The sequence below is a fragment of the Gekko japonicus genome, unplaced genomic scaffold, assembly GCF_001447785.1.
Source record: "Gekko japonicus isolate JY-2015 unplaced genomic scaffold, Gekko_japonicus_V1.1 scaffold201, whole genome shotgun sequence".
Lineage (NCBI taxonomy): Eukaryota > Metazoa > Chordata > Lepidosauria > Squamata > Gekkonidae > Gekko > Gekko japonicus.
The window spans coordinates 965,333-992,177 of record NW_015162480.1 but is presented as its reverse complement, the minus strand read 5'-3'; the positions used below and the strand labels follow the sequence as shown (position 1 = coordinate 992,177).

The following is a 26,845-nucleotide window of genomic DNA, read 5'->3' as shown; positions in this document are numbered from 1 at the left end:
CAACCCTACACCCCCTATCCCCCGCCATTGGTGGGGTTGAGATTGACCTGACAACCTAGGACCAGGCAAGTTATGTGTTTTGTTTTCACAAGCTATTTGGGTTGGATATGTTGTCGGATATCTTGTCGAATATGTTGTCGAAGGCTGGATTTGTGGTGTGAGGGAACTTGGGACTGGGAGGGAATGTTTTCTGGAGACCACTGGGGACTCTTAGCAGCCCTGCTAGGTTATGCTTCTCTGGTTATGGAGCCGGCTTCCTACTAGAGCTTATGAGATTTGAGACCTTGCTGTATTCAAGAGGAGCGTCAAGACTCATTTGTTTGTCTAGGCCTGTCATATATGTTGATTGGTAGGGGATAAATCTGCCAGTGGTGATTTATGATTTGCCAGTTGTTTTATGTACCGTTTACAGTTTATTAAATGTGCGTATTGTTCTTGTATTCTTGTAACTAGTCTCTTATGAACTTTTCTGTGTTAAAAAGCAATTAATACATCTTCATATTTTAAAAAAATTAAAAATATTATTCAGCCTTAACTATGTTGTGTTTTGCATACCTTTACAAATATGTTAGGGGTTTCAAGGCATGAGAAGGCTTAGTCTCTTCCTTCCTGGGTTTTCAAAGGTTTGCAGGAATGTATAGGAGCTCCTGATTAGACTGGGTTTGTTGTGTAACTGGAGATGTTATACAAAAAACACTGGGGCAAAACATAAACTTGCGTCCCCCCCCCAAATGCTGTCAGATAACATATCATAGTGATATATTGACATAATATGTAACATAGTTTACTGTCTAGTATTTAATGTTGATCAGGGCTCTAGTCGGGGGGGAGCTCTCAGGTACGGAGCTCCGGAAGAGAACCTCTAGGGGGTGGGGCGGTCACGTGGTGAAGCCCCGCCCCCTTCTTTACCCCGCCCTCTGCTTCGATCCTCATTCCGTTTGGGAATGAGGATGAAGCAGGAGGGTAAGTAGCCGGGCCTTCTGACACACTTCCGGTGATGTCAGGGGGTGTGGCCTTCTGTCACTTCCGGTGATGTCAGGGGGCGTGGCATATGCAAATAAGTTATGCTAATGAGTTATGCTAATGAGCTCCGGCAGCTCTTTTTCTACAACAAGACCCCTGATGTTGATAATCAATTCACTAGATAGGCATATAGATTTGACTCTGTAAGCAACTGCCCTGAAGGTCAGAGGTGAGAGTTATGATGGAGACAAACTTGTTTATTCACTAATGTTAGGCAAAATGAGCCAATCCCTCAGAATGTGGAGTTCTGGGGCAATATGCCATCTTAGTTTGTCTTTCAGAACTTCCTTGGTTATTGCCTTCAGCTACAGACAAGTTTTCTCACTCAAAAACATCTGGTTTCATGTTTGAATGTTTTAAAGATGGAACAGTTCTATGTATCTCTAAAGATAGCATCATGAATATGGGTTGGTGATAACAAAGGTGGTATTTTGCTAACTCTGCGGATTTTGTTATAACAGATTCTCATGATTTCCTGTTTTTTCAGTTAAAAAAAAAGAAAACGGAATCATATGGCATTGTGTGTAGTATAGCCAGGAGATCCTAAGATTGTCTGGCAGCCAGAAGTTCTAGCTCTTTTAGCATTATGCACCACTAGGTGGCAAGCTAGACTTATTTGTTAGGCTGAGGGAGCTCTGAAAGAGCTGTGACCCAAGGTAACCCCACTGGCTTCATGTGGAGAAGTGCGGAATTGAACCTGGTTCTCCACATCAGAGTCCATCGCTCTTAACCACTACACCACACTGGTTACAACACTAAGCAGTGCTACAAAAATTGCAGGGGAAGGACTGTGGCTCAGTGGAAGAGCCTCTGCTTTGCATGCAGAAGGTCCATGTTCAATCCCCGGCAGCTCCAGTTAAAACAGGTGATAGGTGATGAGGACGACCTCTGCCTGAGACCCTGGAGAGCCGCTGCCAGTCTGAGTAGACAATACTGACCTTGAGGGACCAATGGCCTGATTCAGTGTAAGGCAGCTTCATACGTATTTATGTGTGTATTCAGATGAAGGGATGGCTCGTACTAGGTTTTCTTCTGGTGAAAGAGAGAAGAGGAACCTCTTTCGATTGCCTACAAAGTCAGGTTGGGAATTGTGGGACCATGAGGACAAAAGCCATGCGAGAAATGGGCTGTTGTGCGGAGGGAAAATGGCCAAGGTGAAGTGGAAAAGCTGGTAGGGGCCAACACAGTAGGTTTGTTTCAGAGGCTTAAGAAGCTCAGGGAGAAGAGCGTGCCAACAAGAATAAAGAAGAAAAGCCTCCCAGGAAAGTTTTACTTATGACACATATTTGGCTTGTATTCACTTCTCTTTTCAGTTGCTCATAGCTTAGGGTTTTGTTCTGAGGAAGAAGCCACACAAACACAGAGAGCATCACTCAACACCTTGTAAACGTGAGTCAAGGCAGAGCCGATTGGGGTTTTTTTCTCAGCACTTGAAGATGGGGCCTCACCTGATTAACAAAGGGCCAGGTAGCTGTGGAGTTCTTTGCTGGAGGGCTTTGATATTCAATACATTCGGTTGGAACGGTGGCAGCTTTGCATCTGCCTCCGAGGTAGATGCTCTTAGCCCTGTGAGAAATCTTGCCCAACCATTTAGCTCGGTAGAAGTGAGACTTGGCGGGGTTTTTTTGCGGTTTGTTATCTGAGGGGCTCTCTGCGGCTCCTTCAGGAAATACAGGTAGTTAGGCCTTGGTTCCTCCTGGCTGGCAAAAGGAACAGGCTGGTATCCTCCCAATGCATTGGGGCTTGCAGGAACGGGTAATGTGACTTTCCCTGAACAAGCCTCAGCCTGTTTGCTGAAGTAAAGCTGTTGGCAGGGTGGTTTCTTATTCTTGGGAGATAATTTTCTCTGTGTGTCGTACTAATACAACAAAACAGTAACTGCCATTTTTTTTTGTTTGAACGTATGAATGCTTTTTAACACCCCAAGTTGAAGATTAAAAGCATAGGGATTCCAGGCATACAACATAGATAAAAATATGAGGGTATTCTTTGAGTCAATATTCTTGAGAGCCAGTTTGGTGTAGTGGTTAAGTGCGCGGACTCTAATCTGGGAGAGCCGGGTTTGATTCCCCACTCCTCCACTTGCACCTGGCTGGATGACCTTGGGAAAGCCATAGTTCTGATAATGAGCTGTTCTTGAAAAAGAGCAGTTTCTGTCAGAGCTCTCTCAGCCCCACCTCTACCTCACAGGGTGTCTGTTGTGGGGAGGGGAAGGGAAAGGAGTTTGTAAGCCACTCTGAGACACCTTTGGGTAGTGAAGGGTGGCGTATAAATCCAATCTCTTCTTCTTCTTCTTCTTCTTCTTCTTGATATCCACCGTTTAGTTCAGGCTTGGAAATAGTATCTTGCTATTATTTTTTATTTTATTACTGCATTTATCCTGCTTGTTCTGGGGAGTAACGATCATCGTGGCCCAGTGGGGGTTTAAACCTGGGTCTCCCAAATTCTAGTCAAACACTACACACACTGATTTTGTTTTTGTTTTTTAGGAATACTCCAACCCTAAACTGAGTCTAGCAAACTGAGGAAGAGCAGTTGGTCGTTTAATGGCTTACTTTTACACAAGAAATCTGATCACCAGAAAAGTACAATAGCAGAAAGCATCTCTAAAGCTACACCAGGAGTAGGGTTCTTGCTCACCCACTGGTGGCAGGAGACCTCTCACTCCCTGCCACTGCTTCCTGCTGTCACTCAGCTGGGTCAAAGGAGGAAAATGGGCAGCAAACCGGAGGGGGGGCACTGCTGGCACACCCAACATGATGATGCTACTTCCAGGACAACCCGGGAATGATGTCATCACATCACACATGCCCTGGTGCGATGATATCACATCTGGTTCCTGCTGGGGGCACCAATTTCCTCTCCCCTCCATAAATCCCCGCCTTCCCCATCTCTTGCCGGTTGCCATGTTGTACTGTCCTTGCAACCCTGACCAGGAGGTAGGGTAGAACAATAGCCAAAAGTGTGAGTCAAATGGAGATTTTATTGCTTGTCTTGCAGTGTGTCTTCAGGTGGTAGTTTCCCAGGTAATAACGTCTTACCAAAATGTGTAAATGGGCCTTAATATACTGTAGCACGGAGAAAGGGGCCTAAGCCCAAGCACAGACCACCAGATCAACAGAAGGAGAAGAACTTTATTGGCGCCGGTTCAGTCAGCGAAGCACGCTTTAAACAGACTGAACCCAGAGCAATGCAGGCTCCAGGCTTTTATACTGCAACAAGGTTACACGTCATCATTTACATCACCAGAGTGGAATTTTCCATTGACTAGGCTTACTTTTCCCTCCCAAACTACACAAGCTCACTTCTGCCCCCTTATGACTGGAACATGAACAGCAACTATCCCCTTATATGGGCAAGGAATAATAAATGCCTACTTCATTCCCCCCTTTCGGTCCTTTCTCTGGGACAGAGAGAGAGACCGACCAATAACATGGCATAGCATTTATTCCTTGCCTGGAGAGTATACAGTAACTAACAGTACTTTTCTTCTTTAACCTGTGGAAGAATTTATGCATTAGTGTTCAACCTGTTCCTTTTAGCAGTAACCAAATATAAAAGTTTAACAGTATCATTGTGAGCTAACATTGCATTAACTGTTTTGGTAGCTACATTCTTAATCAAAGGTATCAAACAAGGGAGAAGTAACAAACCACCAAAGGCTAAAGCTATTAAGAACAATATACGTTTCCAATCTCCAAGTATGTTTCCGAACCAATCTTCAGTATCTATTCCTGTCCAGGTTTGGACTGGGACATGGGCTAAATTACGCATATGTTCTGTAATCTGTTCAATAGCTTTACCATTGTCATCAATCTGTAAACAACAATTTGAAAGGTTAAACTTTCCACAAACTCCTCCTTCAGTTGCTAATAAGAAATCTAAGGCAAGTCGGTTCTGGTAAACAGCAGTGCGAAGTTGTGTGTTGGTTTCGGCTAATACAGACAGAGCCAGGGAAGTTTCATTAGTTATGATTTCTAAAACCGCTTGTAGTCTAATTATTCGATTTAGCATATAAATGGGGGTTCTATAACCATATGTACCATCAGCTGCCCAGGTAGCTGGACCATATACTTGAATAATACGTTCTGGAGGCCATTCATCATCTTTCCAGTTACCTACAGCTAATCCCCGTATTTCTCGCTTTGAGCGTCCTAACTCATCATATACTGGGACTCCTAACCTTTCTCCGACAGTGAGGGGTAGGAGGAAAAAGCTAGGTTTTATAGTACCTAATATACAAGCACCATTCCATGTAAGGGGCAGGGTTGCATAGGCAGCTGAACCACATATCCAGTATAAGGAGTCTGGAGCTCTCCATTCTTTAGAAGTGCTACAGGGGTTGTCCCATAGGACTTGTAAACGACTCATATTAACATAAGGTGGGGCTTGGGTGACATTCGGATTAGCAAAATTAATATAGGCTTTAGGCTGGGTGCCATTACAGAACCATCCTTCTTCACAATCTAGGGCTCCCACTGAAATGTTAAAAGGAGCTCCCTGTCGTATAAAACAAGTATGACCAACTAAGGGATTTTTCAGGATCCATCTACTGGGGCGGTGGATATTATTCCAGGAAAGGTTGAAAGCATGGGAGATATTATTAAGTTCTACCTCTTTGGCCTCCCAGGGCCATTGTTCTCCCATATTGGTACCTCCACAGACATAACAATTCTTAACTGATAGTTCTCCTGCAATTCTTTCAGCAAGATCGATAAATAGATTCTTGGTCACTGGGGGGATTTCTATTACTTTCCCCATTTCTGACCAAAAGGTTGTGTGAATCTTCATTTCAGTGCTTTGGATTTTTGAACTAATAGTTTCTATGACAATGCGTCCGTATGGACTTTTTCGACCACCAATATCTATGCCAACCCCATACATCAGTTTCTTTCTTCCCTGGTTCTCGGATGCTCGGAAATGTAAGCACAAGGGAGTGCAGTGGTTATGGCTGCAAGGGGTTAGACTAGTTCCCTGGGATAACTTAAAGTACGGGTGGGCTTTCCCTCCTCCCACTATTCCACCTTGAGGTCCATCTGAGATATTACCATCATTAGAGACATACCAGACTTGTGCTTCAAGTTCATAAGTTGATGACAGAAACATTTTCCCTTCTTTGGCATAGCTCTGCTCTTTAGCTAGCCCTCCACACGTTTGTCTAATTTCCCCTGCACTATACTTTCGACTTCGAGAGATGGCATGACATATGTCAAAACAGACTTGCATACTTTGACTAGACTGGGAAGTGACATTGGACGCTAAAAGGGAAGAGGTGAAAGTATCAGGACTTGTGTACCATCCACTAATATAAGCATAAACATTAATACGGGCCCGAGTCACATTGGACTGGGGTCGAAAGCACATAAATTTCCCTTGATTTACACAAACACTGTAACTTATGCCCTCATGAGAACATTGGGTAACTACAGACGAAATACAATCAAAGTCAGAATGATAAATGAGGGTTTGTGAGACTTGACCTTCACGAAAAGTGGAAGTAATGCAAGAGGTACAAGCAGGAAACCCCATAACTGGGATGCAGATCATAGAAGGTACAAAAACACAATTTAACAGAAGCATCCACATCTTGGGCCTGTGCGTCGACTAGTCAGCTTCCGGTGTGACTAGAGCAGGGCCTGATGCTCCAACGAAGGTCTGATTTTTCACCCGTGCGCAGGGAGACCGTTTCCGGTAGGTCTCAGCAGGGGTTCTGGAGTCAATCTTCAGCTGTGTCCTCTTGGGGCGTGGGCCCAAGAGAAGCAGAGCTTGCTGGATTACTGGGCACGACACGTCTAAGCTTCACAGTAGTAGGATTAGATCCTGGCTCAGCAGTCCATCTAGTATGGGCAAGCTTCAAATTCGTCCAGTGGATCCAGGGTTTCCTCTCAACGACCTTCACAGCTGTAGGGGAACTGAGTAAAACAGTGAAAGGTCCCTCCCACCTTGGCCCTAAGGGCTCTGGTCTCCAATTTTTAACCCATACTGAATCTCCAGGACTGACATGACACACAGAATCAAACAAGGGAACTGGGAGACAGGCAGAGTAATGTCTTTGGAGTTTCTCAACTTGTCGTCCAAGGGCTTGTAATTCTGCTGAGGTGATTAACTGATGAAACCCATAAGCATCGGTATGAACTCCCATGGTCAGTGGGGGAGGACGGCCAAACATTGCCTCATAAGGAGAAACTGAAGTTCGTTTGGAAGGGAGGCAGTGCAGTCGGAATAACACTAGAGGTAGAATCTTAGGCCATGGCTGTTCAGTCTCTTGGGTGAACTTCCGCAAGGAGGCTTTAAGAGTTCTATTAGCTCGTTCTACTGCTCCTGAACTCTGGGGACGATAGGCACAGTGTAATTTCCAGATGATTCCTAAGGCTTTGGCAACTTGCTGAGTTAATTCAGAGATGAAGGCTGGTCCATTATCAGAGGAAACCCAGGTAGGTAATCCGAATCTTGGAATTAGATCCCTTAACATGGCTCGGGCAACTTCTGAGGCCTTTTCAGTGGCAGTTGGAAACGCTTCTATCCATCCAGTATGCGTACAGACAAACACCAACAGGTAGTGATGACGACCAACTTTTGGCATCTCGGTGAAATCAACAACAAGCGAAGTCATTGGGGCTGGTCCTGGGGTATTGATTCCTGGAGGTCGTCGGGGACCTTCTCTAGGATTGTTTCGGGCACAGGTAACACACTGACGGCACACGAGGTCTGCTAATGCTGTCTTCCGTTCCAGATGAGCCCAGCGGTCTAAGGCTTTAACAAGACTGGAAGATCCATAATGGGTATTAGCATGAAGGGCTTTCATTATTTCATAGCCTAAGGAGGCTGGAATCCAAATTTTTCCTGTTGGCAAGATCCACCAACCTTCCTCATTCTTTTTTGCTGATTGCTGGTCACAGAGGTAGTCTTCATGTTTGGTGTAACGAGGCGTCCAAGCTGAGACTGGAGTGGGGAAGACAGGACAGGCTAAGACTGACGGACTAGGAACTAGAGTGCGGAGACAAAGTTTTCCTTCTGCTGCTTCCTTAGCTGCTTTATCAGCACGACCATTTCCTTCTGCAATTGGGTCAGACTTCCGTTGATGTCCTCGACAGTGGATTATTGCAATCTTAGTTGGCAGATTGATGGCTTCTAGCAGAAGACGAAGATTTGGCCCATATTTGATATCCTTTCCAGCGGCTGTAATAAATCCTCGGTGTTGCCACAGCATTCCATGTGCATGGGCTGCCTTGAAAGCAAACATTGAATCGGTGAATATATTTGCAGCTGCATTCTTGCTTAGATGTAGGGCAACTGTCAGGGCTATTATTTCTGCTAGTTGAGCAGATGTTCCAACGGGTAGAGATTCTGCTTGTATCACCTGATGGTCATCTACAACAGCATAGCCTGCTTTGCGACGTCCTTGAGGGTTGATGAAACTGCTACCATCACAGTACAATATTAAGTCTGGCTGCTGAAGGGGTTGGTCACGAAGGTCAAGACGAGATGCAAACAGCTGGTCAGTGGTTACTAGGCAATCATGCTCAACATCTTCACATGGTACTGGCAACAAGGTGGCTGGATTTATGTTGATGACAGGAGCTAGAGATACACCTGGGTTCTCGAGGAGAACTGCTTGGTACCTGGCCATACGTGAAACTGTCAGATATTTGTGACCACGAGCTTCTAAAATGGTCTTAACTCCGTGTGATACAAACACTGTGAGTGGGGCTCCCCAGGTGAATTTGTTTGCTGCTTCAATAAGTCTACAGCAGGCAGCAACAGCACGTAAGCAAGGGGGCAGACCGGCTTCTACAGCATCCAGGTTTTGGCTAAGGTAGGCCACAGGCCGATTGTGAGTCCCAAGTTTCTGGAGAAGGACACCTAAAGCAACACTTTGCTTCTCATCTACGCAAAGGGAAAAAGGTTTTTCTGGATCTGGCAGTCCTAAGGCAGGAGCCTCAATGAGCCGTTGTTTCAGGGTCCTAAAGGCAACATCTTGATCTGGGCCCCAGACAAAAGGTTCCTGTGTCCCCCCTTTGGTAGCTTCATATAAGGGTTTGGCCAAAAGAGCAAAGGAGGGAATCCATAACCGACAGTAGCTAGCTGCACCTAAGAAGCCTCGTAGCTCTTTGCGACTCTGGGGTAGAGGTATCTGGCACACAGTTTCTTTCCTTGCATTACTGAGAGACCGTTGATTCTTAGAGATTTCAAATCCTAGGAACTGGACTCGAGTTAAGCAGATCTGGGCCTTCTTGAATGAGACTTTATAGCCACAGGCATCAAGGAGACGGAGAAGGTTAAGGGTGCCCTGGGAACATCGATGAGGGTCAGGGGCACAAAGTAACAAGTCATCCACATATTGGATTAAGGTAAGGACCCCTTCTTGGGTGTCAAAGTTCTCTAAGTCTTTACCGAGGGCCTGTCCAAACAATGAAGGAGAATTTTTGTAGCCTTGGGGCAAACGAGTCCAAGTGTACTGACATGGGCTGGAGGCTCCAGGGGCTCTCCATTCGAAGGCAAAGATGTCTCTGGACTGGTGGTGAAGTCCAATACTGAAGAACGCATCTTTCAAATCCAAGACAGTAAACCATGCAGCCGTGGATGGAATCAGAGTCAGGATTGTATAGGGATTTGGCACTACAGGGTGGATAGCTTCTACTTGAGTATTCACTGCCCTCAGGTCTTGGACTGGGCGGTAATCAGGATTCTTGGGGTCTGGAGAAGGCTTAGGTACTGGAAGGATCGGAGTATTCCAGGCAGATTCACAGGGGATCAGGATGCCATCTTTCAGGAGTCTCTGAAAGTGTTTGGTTAACACTCTTCGGGCATCTTCACGAATAGGGTATTGACGCTCTCTCACTGGATTGGCAGTAGGTTTAAGGACCACAACTACAGGAGGTTGGTGTTTAGCAAAGCCTGGGGGATTATCTTCTGCCCATACAGTTGGCACTTCATTTCGGTAGTACAATTTATCCTGCACCTTTTCCTTGTCATAAAAAGCATCTTTATCAGTCTGATACTGGACTTCTTCAGGGTCACCATCAGGGTGTCTTCTAAATCCACATCCCATTAGGACCTCAGGAAGTCGCCACTCTTCTGTAGCATCAACCTCTAAATTACAACACACTAGTGAAGTTTGAGTCTCTGGAGGTAAGGACAGAAGTGCTGAGCCATCCGGAGTATCAAAGGTTATGGAGGCACGCATTTTAGATAAAAGATCTCTCCCAAGCAAATTAATCGGACAGCTGGGATTTAAGAGAAAACGGTGGGTGACCCGGTGACCTCCTAGAGAACAGGTTCTTGATTGGAGGTATGGGAGAGCAAGTTTCTTCCCTGCCATGCCTACAACTGTTAGGCTATCTTTAGTGGGCGGAGCAATGGGTGTCGTTACAATGGATACTTCAGCCCCCGTGTCTAACATGAAATCAACAGGATTTCCTTCAATATTTAAGCGGACCAAGGGCTCCCGAGGGCCACAATTGACAGAGCCCGGTCGCCCCTAATCATCATAGTTCATTCCGGCCATACCAACAAAGCCATCTTCCGACTTCCCTGCAGGGTAGGTGCGGCTGTACCGGCTTTCATTAACTTGCCCTCTTGGAAGGTGGTTAAAGCTCTGTCCTCTTCCTTGGCCTCTAGATCCTCCCCTCCCCCGGAGTCTGGACTGGCGGTTCGGACATTCGTTTTTCCAGTGGCCATCCGCTCTACAGTATGCACATTGGTCCCGGCCTAGGGTTCTAGGACCACGGGGCTCAAGGTTGGATGTTGGGGACGGGCGGTCATACTCATGGCCTTGGATCACTGCTGCTAAAATTGCTGCCTTTCGTCTATGCTTAGCTTCTTCTTCTTTCTTCTCTTCTTTATCTCTATTCACAAAAACCTTCTGGGCCACCTCAATTAATTGGGACACGTTCATCCCTTGGAACCCTTCTAACTTCTGTAATTTGCGTCTAATGTCAGGTGCAGCCTGGCTAACAAAAGATGCATTCACCATTGTACGGTTTGCTTCTTCCTCTGGGTCAAAAGGAGTGTAGAGGCGGTAAGCCTTGTACAGTCTTTCAAGGAAGGTATAGGGTGGCTCAGTTGGCTCTTGAATGACCTCCCTCAATTTAGCCATATTCATGGGCTTCTTTCCTGCTTCCTGGAGACCTAAGAGGATGGCAGTTCGGTATTCCTCTGATCTTCCTCTATCTGCATCTACATTGGGGTCCCAATTTGGGTCTATATCTGGGAAGCGGGCACGAACCCAGTCAGCTGCATTAGGCTGTTGGTCAGCAGGGACTCTGTTTTCAACAGTTTTCTTAGCAGCTGCCATGACTTTCCGCTTCTCTTCTGAAGTTAATAAAGCAGTAAGTAACTGGCTACAATCTCGCCAGGTAGGGGCATGTGTAGCCATAATTGTTGTAAACAGATCTGTCATGGGTCGGGGGTCTTCACTATATGGGGTCGTCTGTGTTCTCCAATTACAGAGATCGACAGTACTGAAAGGAGAATAGACCCATCTCATAATCCCATCCGCTCCTGCTGGAACTTGACGGAGAGGGCAGACTGTTGCTAAATTGCCAGTTTCCTGAGATTTGCCTACAGGCACTTTAAAAGGGTTCATTTCACTGAGTCCTGATGTAGGACTCCAATGAGTGGCGGGGCTCCAGGTCCCTGTTGTCGGATTTTTCTTAAGGACTGTCTTAGGTATGGGAGTGACAGGGGTCTCAGGTTCAGGAGCAGAGGCAGTAGCCAAACAGTCCACTAAGGATGGATAAATGGTGGAGACTGGCACTGAAGGGCTAAGCGCTTCACTGATTTGCAGTTCCTGAAGCTGCTCCTGGGCTGCAAGTTCTTGGGCGGCACGGGCCTGCGCAGTCTGTGATCTAGTCACTCTTGCTTCTGGGGGCGGAGTTGGAAGAGGAGGCGGTGGCAATGGCCCAGCAGAGTATGGTGGGGGCCAATCATCCTCCGGTGGCGGGCAAGTCACTTGGGGGCCTTGGGGCCTGCTTTCTGGGGTATTCAGGGTTGGACAAATTGCTGGCATAGTTCCTGGTGTTGGGCAAACTATAGGCTGGTTGGCTGCTGGGGCAGAGCCCTGTCGGGTTTTAAATCGCTTGGCCTTGGAAGGATTTTTCCTCACATATTCATACCAGCAGTAGACATAATGGAGCTGCTGATCGGAATGGTCCTCTTGGGGATCCGTAGCTGCCAGATAGACTCTGTGTAGCAGAGAGAGATCCATGGAGCCCTCTGGTGGCCATCCCACTGTAAACGCAGGCCAGTTTACCTCACAAAATGTCTGCAGACAGACTGGATTTAAAACTACGCCATGAGTGGCTGTGCCAAAAATTTCTTCAAAGTGCTTGAGCATAAACTGAAGAGGGGTTTTGGGCTTTGCCTGACTCCCTCCCATTTTGAACAGACAAAAGACAGACAGCTGGGTATACAGAGGGTGGGGTAAACAGGGAGAGTGGTAAGGGGTCCACTGCTCCTAGACACATAAAAGGGAGACCTTAACCACAAATGCTTCCACCTGTACCCGACTCAGATGCGATCTCTCGACTGAGAAATGCGAGCTTGAGGTGACCACAATTCAATTTGACTTTCTCCTATTACGGGAGTCCGCCTTTTCACACTCACACACCATGCATTCACTTCAACACAGATCCCACCCTGATCATAGGAAAGCCAAGGCTTTCCTAGCCTGCCTGACAGAAACTGACCCGATAGGAAGGTGATCAGGCTTGTTCCCCAAAACCCTAGAAGAGGAGTCTTCATTTTTTCCAAACCCAGGACCAACTGAGCTGCAAGTATGTGACAGGGAAATGTAGCACGGAGAAAGGGGCCTAAGCCCAAGCACAGACCACCAGATCAACAGAAGGAGAAGAACTTTATTGGCGCCGGTTCAGTCAGCGAAGCACGCTTTAAACAGACTGAACCCAGAGCAATGCAGGCTCCAGGCTTTTATACTGCAACAAGGTTACACGTCATCATTTACATCACCAGAGTGGAATTTTCCATTGACTAGGCTTACTTTTCCCTCCCAAACTACACAAGCTCACTTCTGCCCCCTTATGACTGGAACATGAACAGCAACTATCCCCTTATATGGGCAAGGAATAATAAATGCCTACTTCAATACACTAATATGCTGCCTTCTCTAGGGACGGGGGGGGGACGCTTTAATTCCTAAGCGAGCCTGCTAGAGACAGGTGACTAAGTCAATCAAGGAAGGGCTGGGCCTATATAAGCTGTACCTCTGACCTGGCTCTTCAGACTCAGTGACTACTTTAGTGTGAAAAGGCCTAGTTTTCCTTTGCTTGCTTCTTAAACCCATTCTTCTGCCTCTCCTCAGATATGCTTCCTGCCTGTAGGACCCACTACTTCGCTTTTAGACTTGACCTTCAGCCCATCCTTGCTATATCTTCTGCTTCTGGCCCTATAGCCTATCGAACTTCCTTTTTGCCGATAACCTTGATGCATGCCTCAGGCCTACCTAGTTTGGAGAGCCAGTTTGGTGTAGTGGTTGTGTGCGGACTCTAATCTGGGAGAACCGGGTTTGATTCCCCACTCCTCGCACCTGGCTGGATGACCTTGGGCAAGCAGTAGTTCTGATAAGAGCTGTTCTTGAAAAAGAGCAGTTTCCGTCAAGAGCTCTCTCAGCCCCACCTACCTCACAGGGTGTCTGTTGTGGGCAATCCTCCGTCTAAGCTGTGGAGTCTTGTGAGCAAGAATTCTACTTGGCGAGCCACTGGCATTAAAGTTGTGAGGGAGCAATTTGGCTACTGTATAAATTAACTTGCTCTGGAGCCCTCCTTCCTGAGCGAAGACAAAAATATGTGAGCCAGAGGCTAAAAAATTGTGAGCTAGGTCACACTTAACTCAGCTTAGAGGGAACACTGGTTGTGGGGAGGGGAAGGGAAAGGAGTTTGTAAGCAGCTCTGAGACACCTTTGGGTAGTGAAGGGCGGGGTATAAATCCAATCTCCTCCTCTTCTTCTTCCTCTTCTTCCTCTTCTTCCCCTTCCTCTTCTTCTCCTTCCTTCCTTCCTTCCTTCCTTCCTTCCTTCCTTCCTTCCTTCCTTCCTTCCTTCCTTCCTTTCTTCCGAAGCTGGCCAGATTGGATTCAGCTCCAGCTGACACTGACAGAGTCCTGCCCTTTAATAAGAAAAGCTGTTTGGCATTGGTCACAATATGTGCATCCCACCCCATCTCAGGTGATTCAGACTGGCATCTCAAAAGTCTGTCTTGTGGACAGCCAATCAGGAAGCCTATCCCTCCCTTCCTCTCCATTCGACATGTTTCCCACTCATTTACTTGGCCGCCCACCTCTTTACCTGGAGGGGCCAAATGCAGTCTAAGAAAGGTTAGAAAGGGAAGATATATAGAGAGAGGTTCAGAAAGTGGGATAAGAAAACATGTTGAGAACCAGTTTGGTGTAATCGTTAGGAGCACGGACTCTAATCTGGGAGAACCGGGTTTTATTCCCCACTCCTCCACATGCAGCTGCTGGTGTGGCCTTGGGTCAGTCAAAAATCCTCTCAGAGCTGTTCTCTCAAAAGCCGTTCTTGAAAGTGCTCTCTCAGCCCCACCTACCTCACGGGATTTCTGTTGTGGTGAGGGGAAGGGAAAGGAGATTATAAACTGCTTGAGACTCCTTTGGGTAGTGAAGGGTGGGGTATAAATCCAATCTCCTCCTCCTCCTCCTCTTCTTCTTTGTCTTCTTCTTTTAACAAAACGCTGCTGTCTGCCTGGTTTCCTAGGCCAACTATAAGTGGCCATGAGAGACTATTTGTGGTTCCGTTGAAAGTTGTAATGTGAATACCTAGTTATTAGGACTCACATTTTGCTAAGCTCTTTGAGACTGCCTGCAGGCAAGCAAGCTGGCTAATGTGAGCCGAATTTTAAATATGTGAAGCTTCCCGTTCATGAGAATTACAAAGGTAATTAGTACGGATCTGGGAAAGCATCGTTATTTCCCATGTGTTTGCAAAAAAGGGGGTGTGTGAGAGTGAATTCGGCTAAGAGTCTGTGGATAATTTCAAATACTGCATTGCAATAAGAAACCTGGCTTTGCCATCAAGCATAAAACCACACATGGTATTGGAGTGATCAGATCTCCCAACTTGTCTTCTGGACATAAAAAGCAGCCGCTATGGTTTAAGACCGCTTTTAGGCCACCAGGGAAAAAGACAGGCACTGTGTGCAAGCTGGTCTCCCCTCCCCATCATGTCTGAAAGCGGCTTAGGGGTGCATTTTGATTTGGGATGATAGCACATTGGATGGGTAAGCAGCTGTTTCCCCAGCACTAAGGCCCTGATCCTAAAAACTCATTTAACTTTCTAGAGCATTTATATCCTGTCCTTCCTCCAAGGCATACATGTTTCTCCATTTCTCATTTTATTCTCACAACAACCCTCTGAGGTAGGCTAGACTGAGAAAGTATGACAGGCCCAAGGTCACTGGGAAACTTTGCATCAGGGTAGGGTTGAATAGATTCTTTTGAATTTGTAACAGTAATAACAATGGAATTGTTCTTATATGATTTTATGTCATTTTTAACTGTATTTATGTATTATGTATTGATTGTGAGCCGCCCTGAACCTGCATTGCAGGGAGGGCGGGGTACAAATTTGAATAATAAATAAATAAATAAATTATGGTGCTGAAGAAGACTTTTGAAGAGTCCCTTGGACTGCAAGGAGATCAAATCAGTCAATCCTAAAAGAAATCAACCCTGACTGTTCCCTGGAAGGCCAGATACTGAAGCTGAAGCTCAAATACTTTGGCCACCAAATGAGAAGGGAGCGCTCGCTGGAGAAGACCCTGATGCTGGGAAGGATTGAAGGTCAAAGAAGAAGGGGATGGCAAAGGATGAGATGGTTAGACAGTGTTATCGAGGCAGCAAACATGAAATTAAGCAAACTCCGGAGGACGATGGAAGACAGGAGGGCCTGGCGTGATATGGTCCATGGGGTCACGAAGAGTTGGACTCGACTGTGCGACTGAACAACAGCAAAATGGATTTGAACCCATCTCTCAGAAATCCTAGTGGGACATACTAACCGCTACACCACCATGGCAGTTCCAATATGCCTTGTAGCTTGACCCTAAGTACATAAGTAGGCACTTTGTCCAATGCTCTCTAGGTATACCTGCAGGACACGTATCTTCAAACCTTTGTCATATTTATATTTGATACTGTAGTGTGATCGAAGAAGCCTTATCATATGAGGGCATGATTGAGCCAATTAGGAACTCTGCCAAAGCTATCTAGATTTCCTAGCCTTTTGTATATGACTGACTCATATTTTTTAGAACTATATTTGCATGCAGTGTTGAGAATTATATCCAATAAATACAGATTTCGGGGAAGGGGGCCTAACCCTATTTGTTTGCTGCTGCCAAAACAGCAAAGACCAGCAAAGTAAAGATTAATGGACATTTTGGCATATGCTCATGAAGGAAGAAGAGGAGGAGGAGGAGGAGATTGGATTTATACCCCGCCCTTTACTACCCAAAGGAGTCTCAGAGCGGCTTACAATCTCCTTTCCCTTCCCCTCCCCACAACAGACACCCTGTGAGGTGGGTGGGGCTGAGAGAGCTCTGACAGAAACTGCCTTTGAGCTGTGAAAGAATTTATGACTTAGGGTTGCCAGCCTCCAGGTGGGGCCTGGGGATCTCCTGTTTTTACAACTGATCTCCAGCTGACAGAGATCAGTTCCCCTGGAGAAAATGGCTACTTTGAAGGGTAGACTCTATGGCACTGTACCATGCTGAGGCTCCTCCCCTCCCCAAACCCCACCTTCTCCTGGATCCACCCCCAAAGTCTCCAGGTAATTTTCCAACCCAGACCTGCCAACCCTACTTATGACTGACCCAAGGTCACCTAGCTGGCTGCATGTGAAGGAGTGGGGAATCAAACCCGGTTCTTCCAGATTAGAGTCACCACTCTTAATCACTATACCAAACTGGCCATGCTGCAATAAGTTTGTTAGTCTTTAAGGTGCCGCAAGGCTCTCTGTTATCCTGTAAATCATTTTTATATAGTCTCGGTTTCAGTATATTAATATTACCCTTTTTGTTGTTAGGCTTGCAATTTCTAGACAATTAATTAGTTAGATTAATCTATTAAAACTCCTGATTTGTTAAATAAAAATCCCTCTGCTTAAGCTGGCAGCAATATTTAAAACAAGCATTTTAAGTGCCAGTACTTGTAGAACACCTCTCATACACGAGATCAAATGCTTCACAAGACGGAATGTCTCTTCTGAGACAATTTCTGCTGCAATCGAAGTGTTCATCGTGGGGGTGGGGGGGGGGAACTATGCTTTTTCTTCAGGACAAGTTTTTTAAATTGATGTGCTAATTCATGCAGATGTGATGCATTTTAATTAATTAATCAATTTGTTTAATTAGCTAGAGCTCTTCATCTGGGCTGAGAGTCTTACATGCTGTTGTGATCATTCTTTTATCCTCACCCATTTCTCCTGTCCTATAGGTTTCAGTCAGTTATCATGGCTAATAGCTGTTGATAGACCTGTCTTCAGGATTGCTGAAACATATAAAGACAGAAAACACTCGGCCTCAAAAACAAATTCGTTTTTTGTAAAAACATGGTTCTCCTTCCTTCAATACATGGTAGAGCATGAAGTAATCCCCCAAAATCCTCATTATATGGAATGGCTTCGGTTTTAGATCTGTAACACTCTTAGACAGACTTGATACTGTAAGGAGGGGCAAGAATATTGGAGCATGAGTTCTATATGGCGTATTAATTCCTCTATTGTAACATACTGTTATCCTGAGTTGTATTCTGATGATCTTTGAAATGTTGTTGTGTTTGAAATTACTTACACTGGTTATTCTGTTATACAAAGAAAAGAAAAAAGTTTTTTTTTAATAACAATTAAAAAGGGGGGGGGACCTGTCCTCCATGAATTCGCTTGATCCTTGCTTAAAGCTATCTAAGTTAGTGGCTACCATCACATCTTGTGACAGAGAGTTCCATAACTTGAGAGTGAAATGGTTCTTCTTTTTGTCCGTCCTAAATCAGTGATGGTAAATTTCATTGGGTGATCAGCTAAGTTTGAGTCCAGTGGTACCCTCAGTTTTATTTCTGGTATAAACTTTCAGGCTCACGCACACTTCTTCAGGTTTTAAAGGTGCCACTGGACTCAAACTTTATTTGGCTGCTTCAGACCAATATGGCTACCCACCTGAATCTATTGGGTGATCAAGTTCAATATTAGATGAGAAAGAAGAAGAGGTGTGTGGAGATCTCCACCTATTTATTGGGGAGGGGCTGTGACTCAGAGGTAGAGCACCTTCTTGACATGCAGAAGATTAGAAGTTCAGTCCATGGCATCTCCAGTTGAAAGGCCAGGCAAGAGGTGATGTGTCTCCACCTGAGACTCTGGGGAGCGGCTGCCAGTCTGAGCAGACAATACTGACCTTGTTGGATCCAGTGGTCTGATTCAGTATAAGGTGGATTTGTATGTTATTCTCTTCTTCCGTTTCAAATGGGAAAACTAATTTTTGAAATCCGTCATGCACAGGATTTCATAACAGTCCTTGCTCACTGTGGCTAAAACAATTATTTTCTCTGTTTTTCAAAAATTCCGTTGTCCATTTCCCTTTGATGATCTCATAAAGCGTCCCTGAACTTTGGGTTGAGTAACATGAAAGGCACACAGGCGCTAATAACTAGTCCTTTAGGTGGTTCTGGCTTATGCTAAAAAGGTCCTCTGCCACAGCAGCACATGTAAAGTTGACAGGGGCTGTTTTTCTTCCCTGTCCAATTAATGCAGTTAATTAAATTTTTTCTATTTATTTCTAGTCTGTGTTTCTTCATGACCGAGGTGCAGTTGGCCTGTTTCAGGAAGTTCTTTACATTCCCTGCACCCACCCAACACAGTAGATCTCTAGTATATGTGGCATTAAAGTCCCATCCCATGTTGACTGTCTGTAATCGTTAGTCCTTTCAAGAACTAGTACCTTTGTGCCAAGGTATTTCATCTGTTGATGAAGCTTTATCTAAATGCCAAATACACTGTGACAATTCTTCCTCTTCCTCTTTCCCCAAACATTGACGTGCTGAATGCTACATTACCTTATTTGCTTCAGTGATCTTTATTAATAAAAATATCACTTTCAGATTTGGCTGATGGCCCTTAGAACCCAGTTGCTGTACTAGAATATTTCTCTGAAGATCATTTTAAATTTTAATATTAAGTGGTAGTGAAGTGCCGTCAAGTCGCAACTGACTTATGGCCACCCTGTAGGGTTTTCATGGTAAGAGACTAACAGATAGGGTTGCCAGGTCTGGGTTGGAAAATACTTGGAGACTTTGGGGGTGAATCCAGGAGAGGGCGGGGTTTGGGGAGGGGAAGGGCCTCAGCATGGTACAATACCATAGAGTCCACCCTTCAAAGCAGCCATTTCCTCCCAGGGGAGCTGATCTCTGTCAGCTGGCGATCAGTTTTTGAAAAGTACGCAGACGGAGGGACATGAAGCTATTGAAGAGTTGTGCCTGGCCAGCCCGGGCAAGTCCGGGCATGTCAGGCTGAATACATTACAGTTTTAAAAGTAGGAGATCCCCAGGCCCCACCTGGAGGCTGGCAACCCTACCAACAGAGGTAGTTTGAAGACAAGAAGCTGCAGTGTTGGATTTATACCCCACCCTTCACTCGGAGTCTCAGAGCGGCTTACAATCTCCTTCCCTCCCTCTCCCCAGAACAGACACCCTGTGAGATAGGTGGGGCTGAGAGAGCTCTGACAGAGCTGTGACTGCCCCAAGGTCACCCAGCTGGCTGCATGTGTGGAGAAGTGGGGAATCCAACCCTGTTCTCCAGATTAGAGTCCGCCACTCTTAACCACAAACTAGCCATTGCCTGTCTCTGCACAGCAATCCTAGAATTCCTTGGTGGTCTCCCGTCAAGTACTAATGAGGGCTGACCCTGCTTAGCTTCCAAGATCTGATAAGATCTGATAAGATTGGGCTGGCGAGGGCCATCCAGGTCAGGGCAGACATTGCACTAACCCTGTGTGTGTGTGTGTGTGTGTGTGTGGATTCCCAGAAGCACATCCATGGGTGTTCTGAATACTGATGGCCAAGCTCCACCCAGACTCACCTCGTAACTAGCTGTTATTCGGAGCTTTCTCAGAGGATTCTTGGGGTGAAGTCTCAGGTTCTTTCCCCAAGACTTGAGAATAATAAAGGGTGAGTTGGAGACCTGCTTCCCAGCCTCTTCCTAGGAAGACTCTGGAGAAACAGGTCCAGACAGGCTCCACATAATAGTGAATTAAAATGGATTTTGGAAAGTTAAGCTTTAGTAACAGCAAGAAGAGTTGGGTAAGAAGCCAACTCACCCCGCAAAGCTGCAGGATTTGCATGTGTGATTCCAAGAAATTAAAATTTCAGGAGGCTGTGTCCTGCACCAGCTGTCTGTGCTTGTGTGGCATCCCCTCTGTACCCATGCATGTTCTATGTCACACCCTGCTATGGCACCGATGCATTTTTCATGCTACAACTCCACTCTTAATCTGGTTTGCCTCAGCAGTTCCTTTGCTGTTTTGGCAAAGCAGGTCTGTTTGTTCCTGAGGTCACTGGGTTCAGCAACCTCACAAGCTGGTTGAAGTGAACGGAAATCTCACACAGTTCATTGTTAGGAAAGGCTGTGGGAAATTAAGTGAAACTAGAAAGTGAGAAGTTATGCAGCTCTCAAAACCCATAGATGCTTGAGAGCTATAACAGGCTGGGAAACTGGTGGGTGACGGAGTAGGAAACATGATCCCGTACATGGCATTCTAGACAAATGCTTCTTATTGTTTTCTATAGGCCTGCGGTTGTCATGAGTGTCAGAAGCCACCGCAAAGTGTGTGTGGAGGGTTACATACTCAGAGGACTCCCCAGATGTGCAGAAAAATGTGACTGTACATAATCAGAAAGGTCCCACCACCCAAACTGACCTGATTCGGACTGAGCATGCTCAAGGAGACAGGGACTACTGAGCCAGTTGATGGGTGGGGTGGGGGTGGGGGTGTACAAAATGCCAAATTGGTTGGCTCAAACCCCAGGGAGTTTACAGAATCGTGTAAGGCAAGATTTTGGCTGCAGGGCGGGGGAATCTACAAATCACTTATCTCAGGGCTGTATTATGACTTTCGTGGGCCCTAGGCACTTTTGCCTTTGTGGGCCCCTCCCACACCGATGGTATCGGTATTAAAAATTATTTTTGATATAACTTTAGGTACTTCAACATTTTAATTTTTTTTTCTGTTTAAGGCAAAATTTAATAGATTTTCCTGGGCCCTAAACATTTCATTTTTTCCCTGATGTGAGAAAAAAATAAAGCATTTTCTTCTACCCTAAAATTTCATTTCATCCCCCCCCCCTTCTGATTTTAAAAGAGATTAAAACATTTTCTTGAGCCCCTAAAAGTATCGTGGGCCCCAGGCACTGTGCCTAAAGAGTAAGTTTGAGAGCCAGTTTGGTGTAGTGGTTAAGTGCGCGGACTCTAATCTGGGAGAGCCAGGTTTGATTCCCCACTCCTCCACTTGCACCTGCTGGATGACCTAGGGCAAGCCATAGTTCTGGCACAGCTGTTCTTGAAAAGAGCAGTTTCTGTCAGAGTTCTCTCAGCGCCACCTACCTCACAGTGTGTCTGCTGTGGGGAGGGGAAGGGATAGGAGTTTGTAAGCCACTCTGAGACTCCTTCAGGTAGTGAAGGGCGGGGTATAAATCCAATCTCTTCTTCTTCTTCTAAGTTGGCCCTGACTTATCTCTCTTCTCCCCTGACTGTTCATCAATCCCCAGCTTGTTTGCTCCAGTATTAAAGATGATGGTGATGTACCTGTCAGAAAAGCAGCCAAAACAGCTCACCTACAGACAACATTAGGGGTTGTGGGGTTTTTTTTTGTAGACACACTAGACTTGATCTTAGTCAAAAGGCCGAGAAGCGGGTTTTTTTGTATAGTTGAGGAGTTGCCCAGGTGTACAGAAAAAAAGTTCAATTTTTCTTTTAAAAAGATAATCAGCAACAACTTGATCATTGCTCATAACGGGCATAAAAATGTTAGGCAACATTTCATATGGGGTAACAGCTAAAGAAAATTAGGAGTGGCGATATTAATTTATCGAAGCCCTTAATGCCTGGTATGGGAGATTCTGGTGGGGAGGGGAGATGCCTAGGGGGACACATCATGTCCCGGGGATTACCTGTGCGACCCCAAGTTGTTGTTATTCATACAGAAATGTGCTGTTTTCTGCAGGGTTAGCAAAAGAAGGTTGCCCACAGGGGCCTTTAAATATTTCCAACTCCTCCAAAGCAAATCTTTGTGACTCCATGGTAGCTTTTATCAAGTTATAACCACAATGTGGTCAAAGGCCTGCTTACTGTTTCATTCGTAAAGTACAAAGGAAACCCAATTTTCAAGTTGTCAGGACTTGTTGACACATGAATGTTCCATCTTTGTGGATTTTCAGTGTAACATCCCGTTGCCTTCCTCTGTAGGGAGGGGCTGTGGCTCAATGATAGAGCATCTGCTTAGCATGCAGAAGGTCCCAGGCTCAATCCCTGGCATCTCCAGTTAAAAGATCTGGCAGTAGGTGATGTGAAAGACCTCAGCCTGAGACCTTGGAGAGCTGCTGCCAGTCTGAGTAGATAATACTGACTTTGATGGACCAAGGTTGGACCTTTCCCTGTGGAGAAAGGTTAAAGCGCTTGGGGCTCTTTAGCTTGGAGAAACGACGGCTGAGGGGTGACATGACCGAGGTTTATAAGATTATGCATGGGAAAGAGCAGGTAGAGAAAGAGGTACTTTTCTCCCTTTCTCACAATACAGGAACTCGTGGGCACTCAATGAAATTGCTGAGCAGTTGAGTTAGAACAGATAAAAGGAAGTACTTCTTCACCCAAAGAGTGATTAACACTTGGAATTCACTGCCACAGGTGGTGGCGGCAGCTACAAGCATGGACAGCTTCAAGAGGGAATTAGATAAGCACAAGAAAGGGGACCCGCGATACTCATGGGGGGTGGGGGAGAAGAGCTCCACACAGAACAGGAGGAGGAGGAAGCAGCAGTAGCAGGTAAGCCTCCCCCCCCCAGATACCGGCGGCGCGGCCTGAGTGGCTGCCAGCCACCGAGTACTATGTCGAGACACCACCACCCCCGGCTCCTTGCCGATCTCCACACACACACCCCGTTCCCCCAGGCTTCTGTGGCGAGGCCTAAGCGGCCTCGCAGATCTCCTCCAACCCCCCTCCCTCCCCCGGGCTCCTTCACCCCCCTCCCCCAGGCTCCAGCAGCGAAGCAGCAAGGCCTGAGCAGCTTCCAGCCGTCGGGCCCCCCTGAGCTCTTCTTCCCTCCCTGCCTCAGGCCCCACCGATCTCCTCCCCCCCCCTCACTCCGGCGGCGAGGTCCGAGTGGCTTCCGGCTGCTCGGGCCTCCCAATCTAAGCAACAATCAAGACGTGGCCTGGGTGATACGTAGTTAGGGTTAGAGTTAGAGTTCCTGGAGAATGGGTCTGTCCATTTCTGTTAGCCATGACAATTAAATGGAACTTCCATGTTCAGAAACAAAATTAAGGTGAATAGCACGTGGCAGAGATGAACAACGTGAAGGGTTGCAGCCCCCAGGTGAGGCTGGTAATCAGTGTTCCCTCTAAGCTGAGTTAGTGTGAGCTAGCTCACAGTGTTTTAGCCTCCGGCTCACACATTGTTGTCTTAGCTCAGGAAGGATGGCTCCAGAGGAAACTGATTTATGCAGTAGCCAAATGGCTCGCTCACGACTTTAATGCCAGTCGCTCACCAAGTAGAAGTTTTGCTCACAAGACTCCACAGCTTAGAGGGACCATTGCTGGTGATCTCCCCATATTGCGGTTTATCTCCTGACTACCGAGGTCAGTTCCCTTGGAGAAAATGGCTGTTTTGGAGGATGAACTCTGTGGCATTGTATCTTGCTGAGATCCCTCCCCTCCATAAGCCCCACCCTCATCCAGTGTTCCCTCTAAGCTGAGTTAGTGTGAGCTAGCTCACAGTGTTTTAGCCTCCGGTGTTTTAGCCTCCGGCTCACACATTGTTGTCTTAGCTCAGGAAGGATGGCTCCAGAGGAAACTGATTTATGCAGTAGCCAAATGGCTCGCTCACGACTTTAATGCCAGCAACTCACAAAGTAGAAATCTTGCTCACAAGACTCCACAGCTTAGAGGGAATGCTGCCCTCATCAGAATCCACCCCTAAAATCTCAGAGCTGGCAACCCTAACAATGTGTGTGCGGGCAGACCGGCTTTTGTGTGTGTGTCCTACCTGTAAGCTTTCCAGAAGCCCCTTAGAAACAGAGTGCTGGAAGGTGGAGTCCTCCATTATGATCATATAAGGTGGTTCTTCTGTCATATACAGTTCCGACAAGGACTGTTCATAGCTGGATGGCTATGTGTCCCTTTGACCTTCGTGTCGGAAATCAGGGGCTAAACAAAAATGATAGCTGTATCTTGTTTACAGTCCAAACTAGCTTACTGTCAGGAAGGGTGGTTTCCCCTTACGTCAAGAAGGAAAGACATGTCCTAGAAAACATAGACATATTGGTAGAGAGACTATGGGGAACAGGAAATGGGGGTCATGGGTGGGCTGGGTAAGATAATACGAGACACCAGTGTAACTAGTGCAGGCCTGATTAATCTGCGTGTGCTTAAGCCACGTGCCTGCTGCTATATGTGCTGCTAAATGGCTTGGCAGGTGCTTGCCAGTCCCCGTAATTTTGTGACGGCTAAAACACATGTATGATTTTTTTTCCTCCCGACACCTAGCTCAAATAGCATCTTGGAGTGATCATTCTATGCAGGTCAATGTGTGTATGACACATCTGTTTGAGAAATTGTTGATCCTGCATTGGGAAGTGCTTTCTGGGCTCCAGGACATGAGCATCTTCGATTGGTCTTTTTCTGGCAGGGGAGGAGCTCAGGGCAGAGAATGCTTGAGGGCATTAGATTAGCATATGGAGCAGAGGTCCATCAGTGGCTATTAGCCACAAGGTATAGAAAGGAACTCTGGGGCAAGTGATGCTCTGTGATCTTGGTGCTTGGGGGGGGGGGACATTCCAACTGCCTTGGAGGGGGGGAGTTTGAGGTGTGGAATGGAGTGAAGTCCAATCAGCTTCCATATGCAAAAGACCAGGTTGTCGCAGCAGTTGTGGTGTGGGCGGGACCCGGGCTTTGCCTTCTGATTGGTGGCGATATATGCTGAGGAGCAGTGCCATCAGCCATACACTAAGGGAGTGCATTTTAGAATTAGAACTTTGGCACCCACTATTCAATTATATATACGGAGAGATACACACACACACACACACACACACACACACACACTATATTATGTGTTGAAACCTTGTGCTCCCGGAGGACGGAAGACATTTACTTGATCGCGGAGCGTTGTGAAAGGCCTGATGAAATTGCTCACCATTGCCCTGAATTGCTTTAGTCAGAAATGACAGCGATTAGTATTGCAGGATGGTTAGCATTCGGGGAAAGGTTGTTTTCTTTTTTTTTAATGTGATGGTGAAAGTCAGTGAAAAAACAATATTCTGTTTTGGGGTAGGGGAGTTGAGAAAAGGATTGTGTACTCTCAAGTGTCCTAACAAAAATGTGCTGAAGTTCACTCCGCTTCAAGGCTTCAGACGCTGTGTCTCTCTTTAAGGTCTTTTTATTCCGATACTCGCAGTGGCCCACTCATGCCACATAGCTAGGCCTCCCTGAAGAGTATGTCTCCAATTCTCTACCTGTCCTCACCTTTGTCCTTACAACTGCTCTGGGCACCAGTGGTCTGCATGAGATAACAGGGATCTAGGACAGGTGGTACCATTGAGACTGGCAGGTCAAGGTGGGTCAACTGTAAACATGCAAGAAGGAAAGCTGCAGAGCAGTCCTACGTAGACTTGCACCCTTCAAAACCCACTGACTGACCCTTTAGAAGAGGGGTCACCAACTTCTTCTCTAGTGAGAGCTATTTCTGAGTAGTGAAAAATCCCGTGGTACTTCTTCCCTCACCACATTACCAAGTTTTGTTCTGTCCTAGAAACGGAATGGGAACTAGGAAGAGGACCAGAGATGAACCTGTCAGCTAAGCAGCACAGAGAAAAATCTGATCAAATAAAAGCGCCCATGCCACCATGAGCCTTCACTGGGTCTTCTCGGGTGGCAGAAGCTACTTTGCAGTGTGATGTTAGCCCCTGTTTGGAACGTTTTGGGTTATTCTTTCAACATCATTAGGTGGTTGCATCTCTTTCTGTACAAGATGGGACCAGTGGGCAAGATCAAATCAATTCTATCCGTCTCTTGACAGTGCTGGAACAAATCCGAGTCCAGCAGCATATTAAAGACCAACAACATTTTCCAGGGTATAAGCTTTCGTGAGGTGGCAGCAGCTACAAGCATGGACAGCTTCAAGAGGGAATTGGATAAGCATATGGAACAGAGGTCTATCCTTGGCTATTAGCCACAAGGTATAGATAGGAACTCTTAGTCTGGGGCAAGTGATGCACTGTGTTCTTGGTGCTTGGGGGGGGGTCAACAGTGGGAGGGCTTCTAGTGTCCTGGCCCCACTGGTGGACCTCCTGATGGCACCTGGTATTTTTCGCCACTGTGTGACAGAGTGTTGGACTGGGTGGGCCATTGGCCTGATCCAACGTTGGCTTCTCGTATGTTCTCTTATGTTCTTATGTGAGTCAAAAGTTCACTTTGTCAGATACAGATTTTTGTGTCTGACTAAGTGAGCTTCCACTCACAAAACCTAACACTCTGGAAAATGTTGTTCGTCTTTAATAGGCTACTAGACTTGAATTTTGTTCTGCTGCTACAG

General features: G+C 46.3%; 2 protein-coding genes across 2 annotated transcripts in view; one reads left to right on the top strand and one right to left on the bottom strand.

The window, feature by feature from the left end:
• PDZD2 (PDZ domain containing 2) overlaps window positions 1-26,845 on the top strand; it is a 269,311-nt gene that overhangs the window by 93,844 nt on the left and 148,622 nt on the right. The gene's annotated exons all lie outside the window — the stretch shown is intronic.
• LOC107105817 (endogenous retrovirus group 3 member 1 Env polyprotein-like) lies at window positions 4,401-5,969 on the bottom strand. Its single transcript, XM_015405846.1, has 2 exons — window positions 5,310-5,969; window positions 4,401-5,090 (listed from the first exon to the last, which is right to left on the bottom strand). The coding sequence occupies exons 1-2, from the start codon at window positions 5,905-5,907 to the stop codon at window positions 4,534-4,536; spliced, it is 1,155 nt and encodes a 384-aa protein (XP_015261332.1). The 5' UTR covers window positions 5,908-5,969; the 3' UTR covers window positions 4,401-4,533.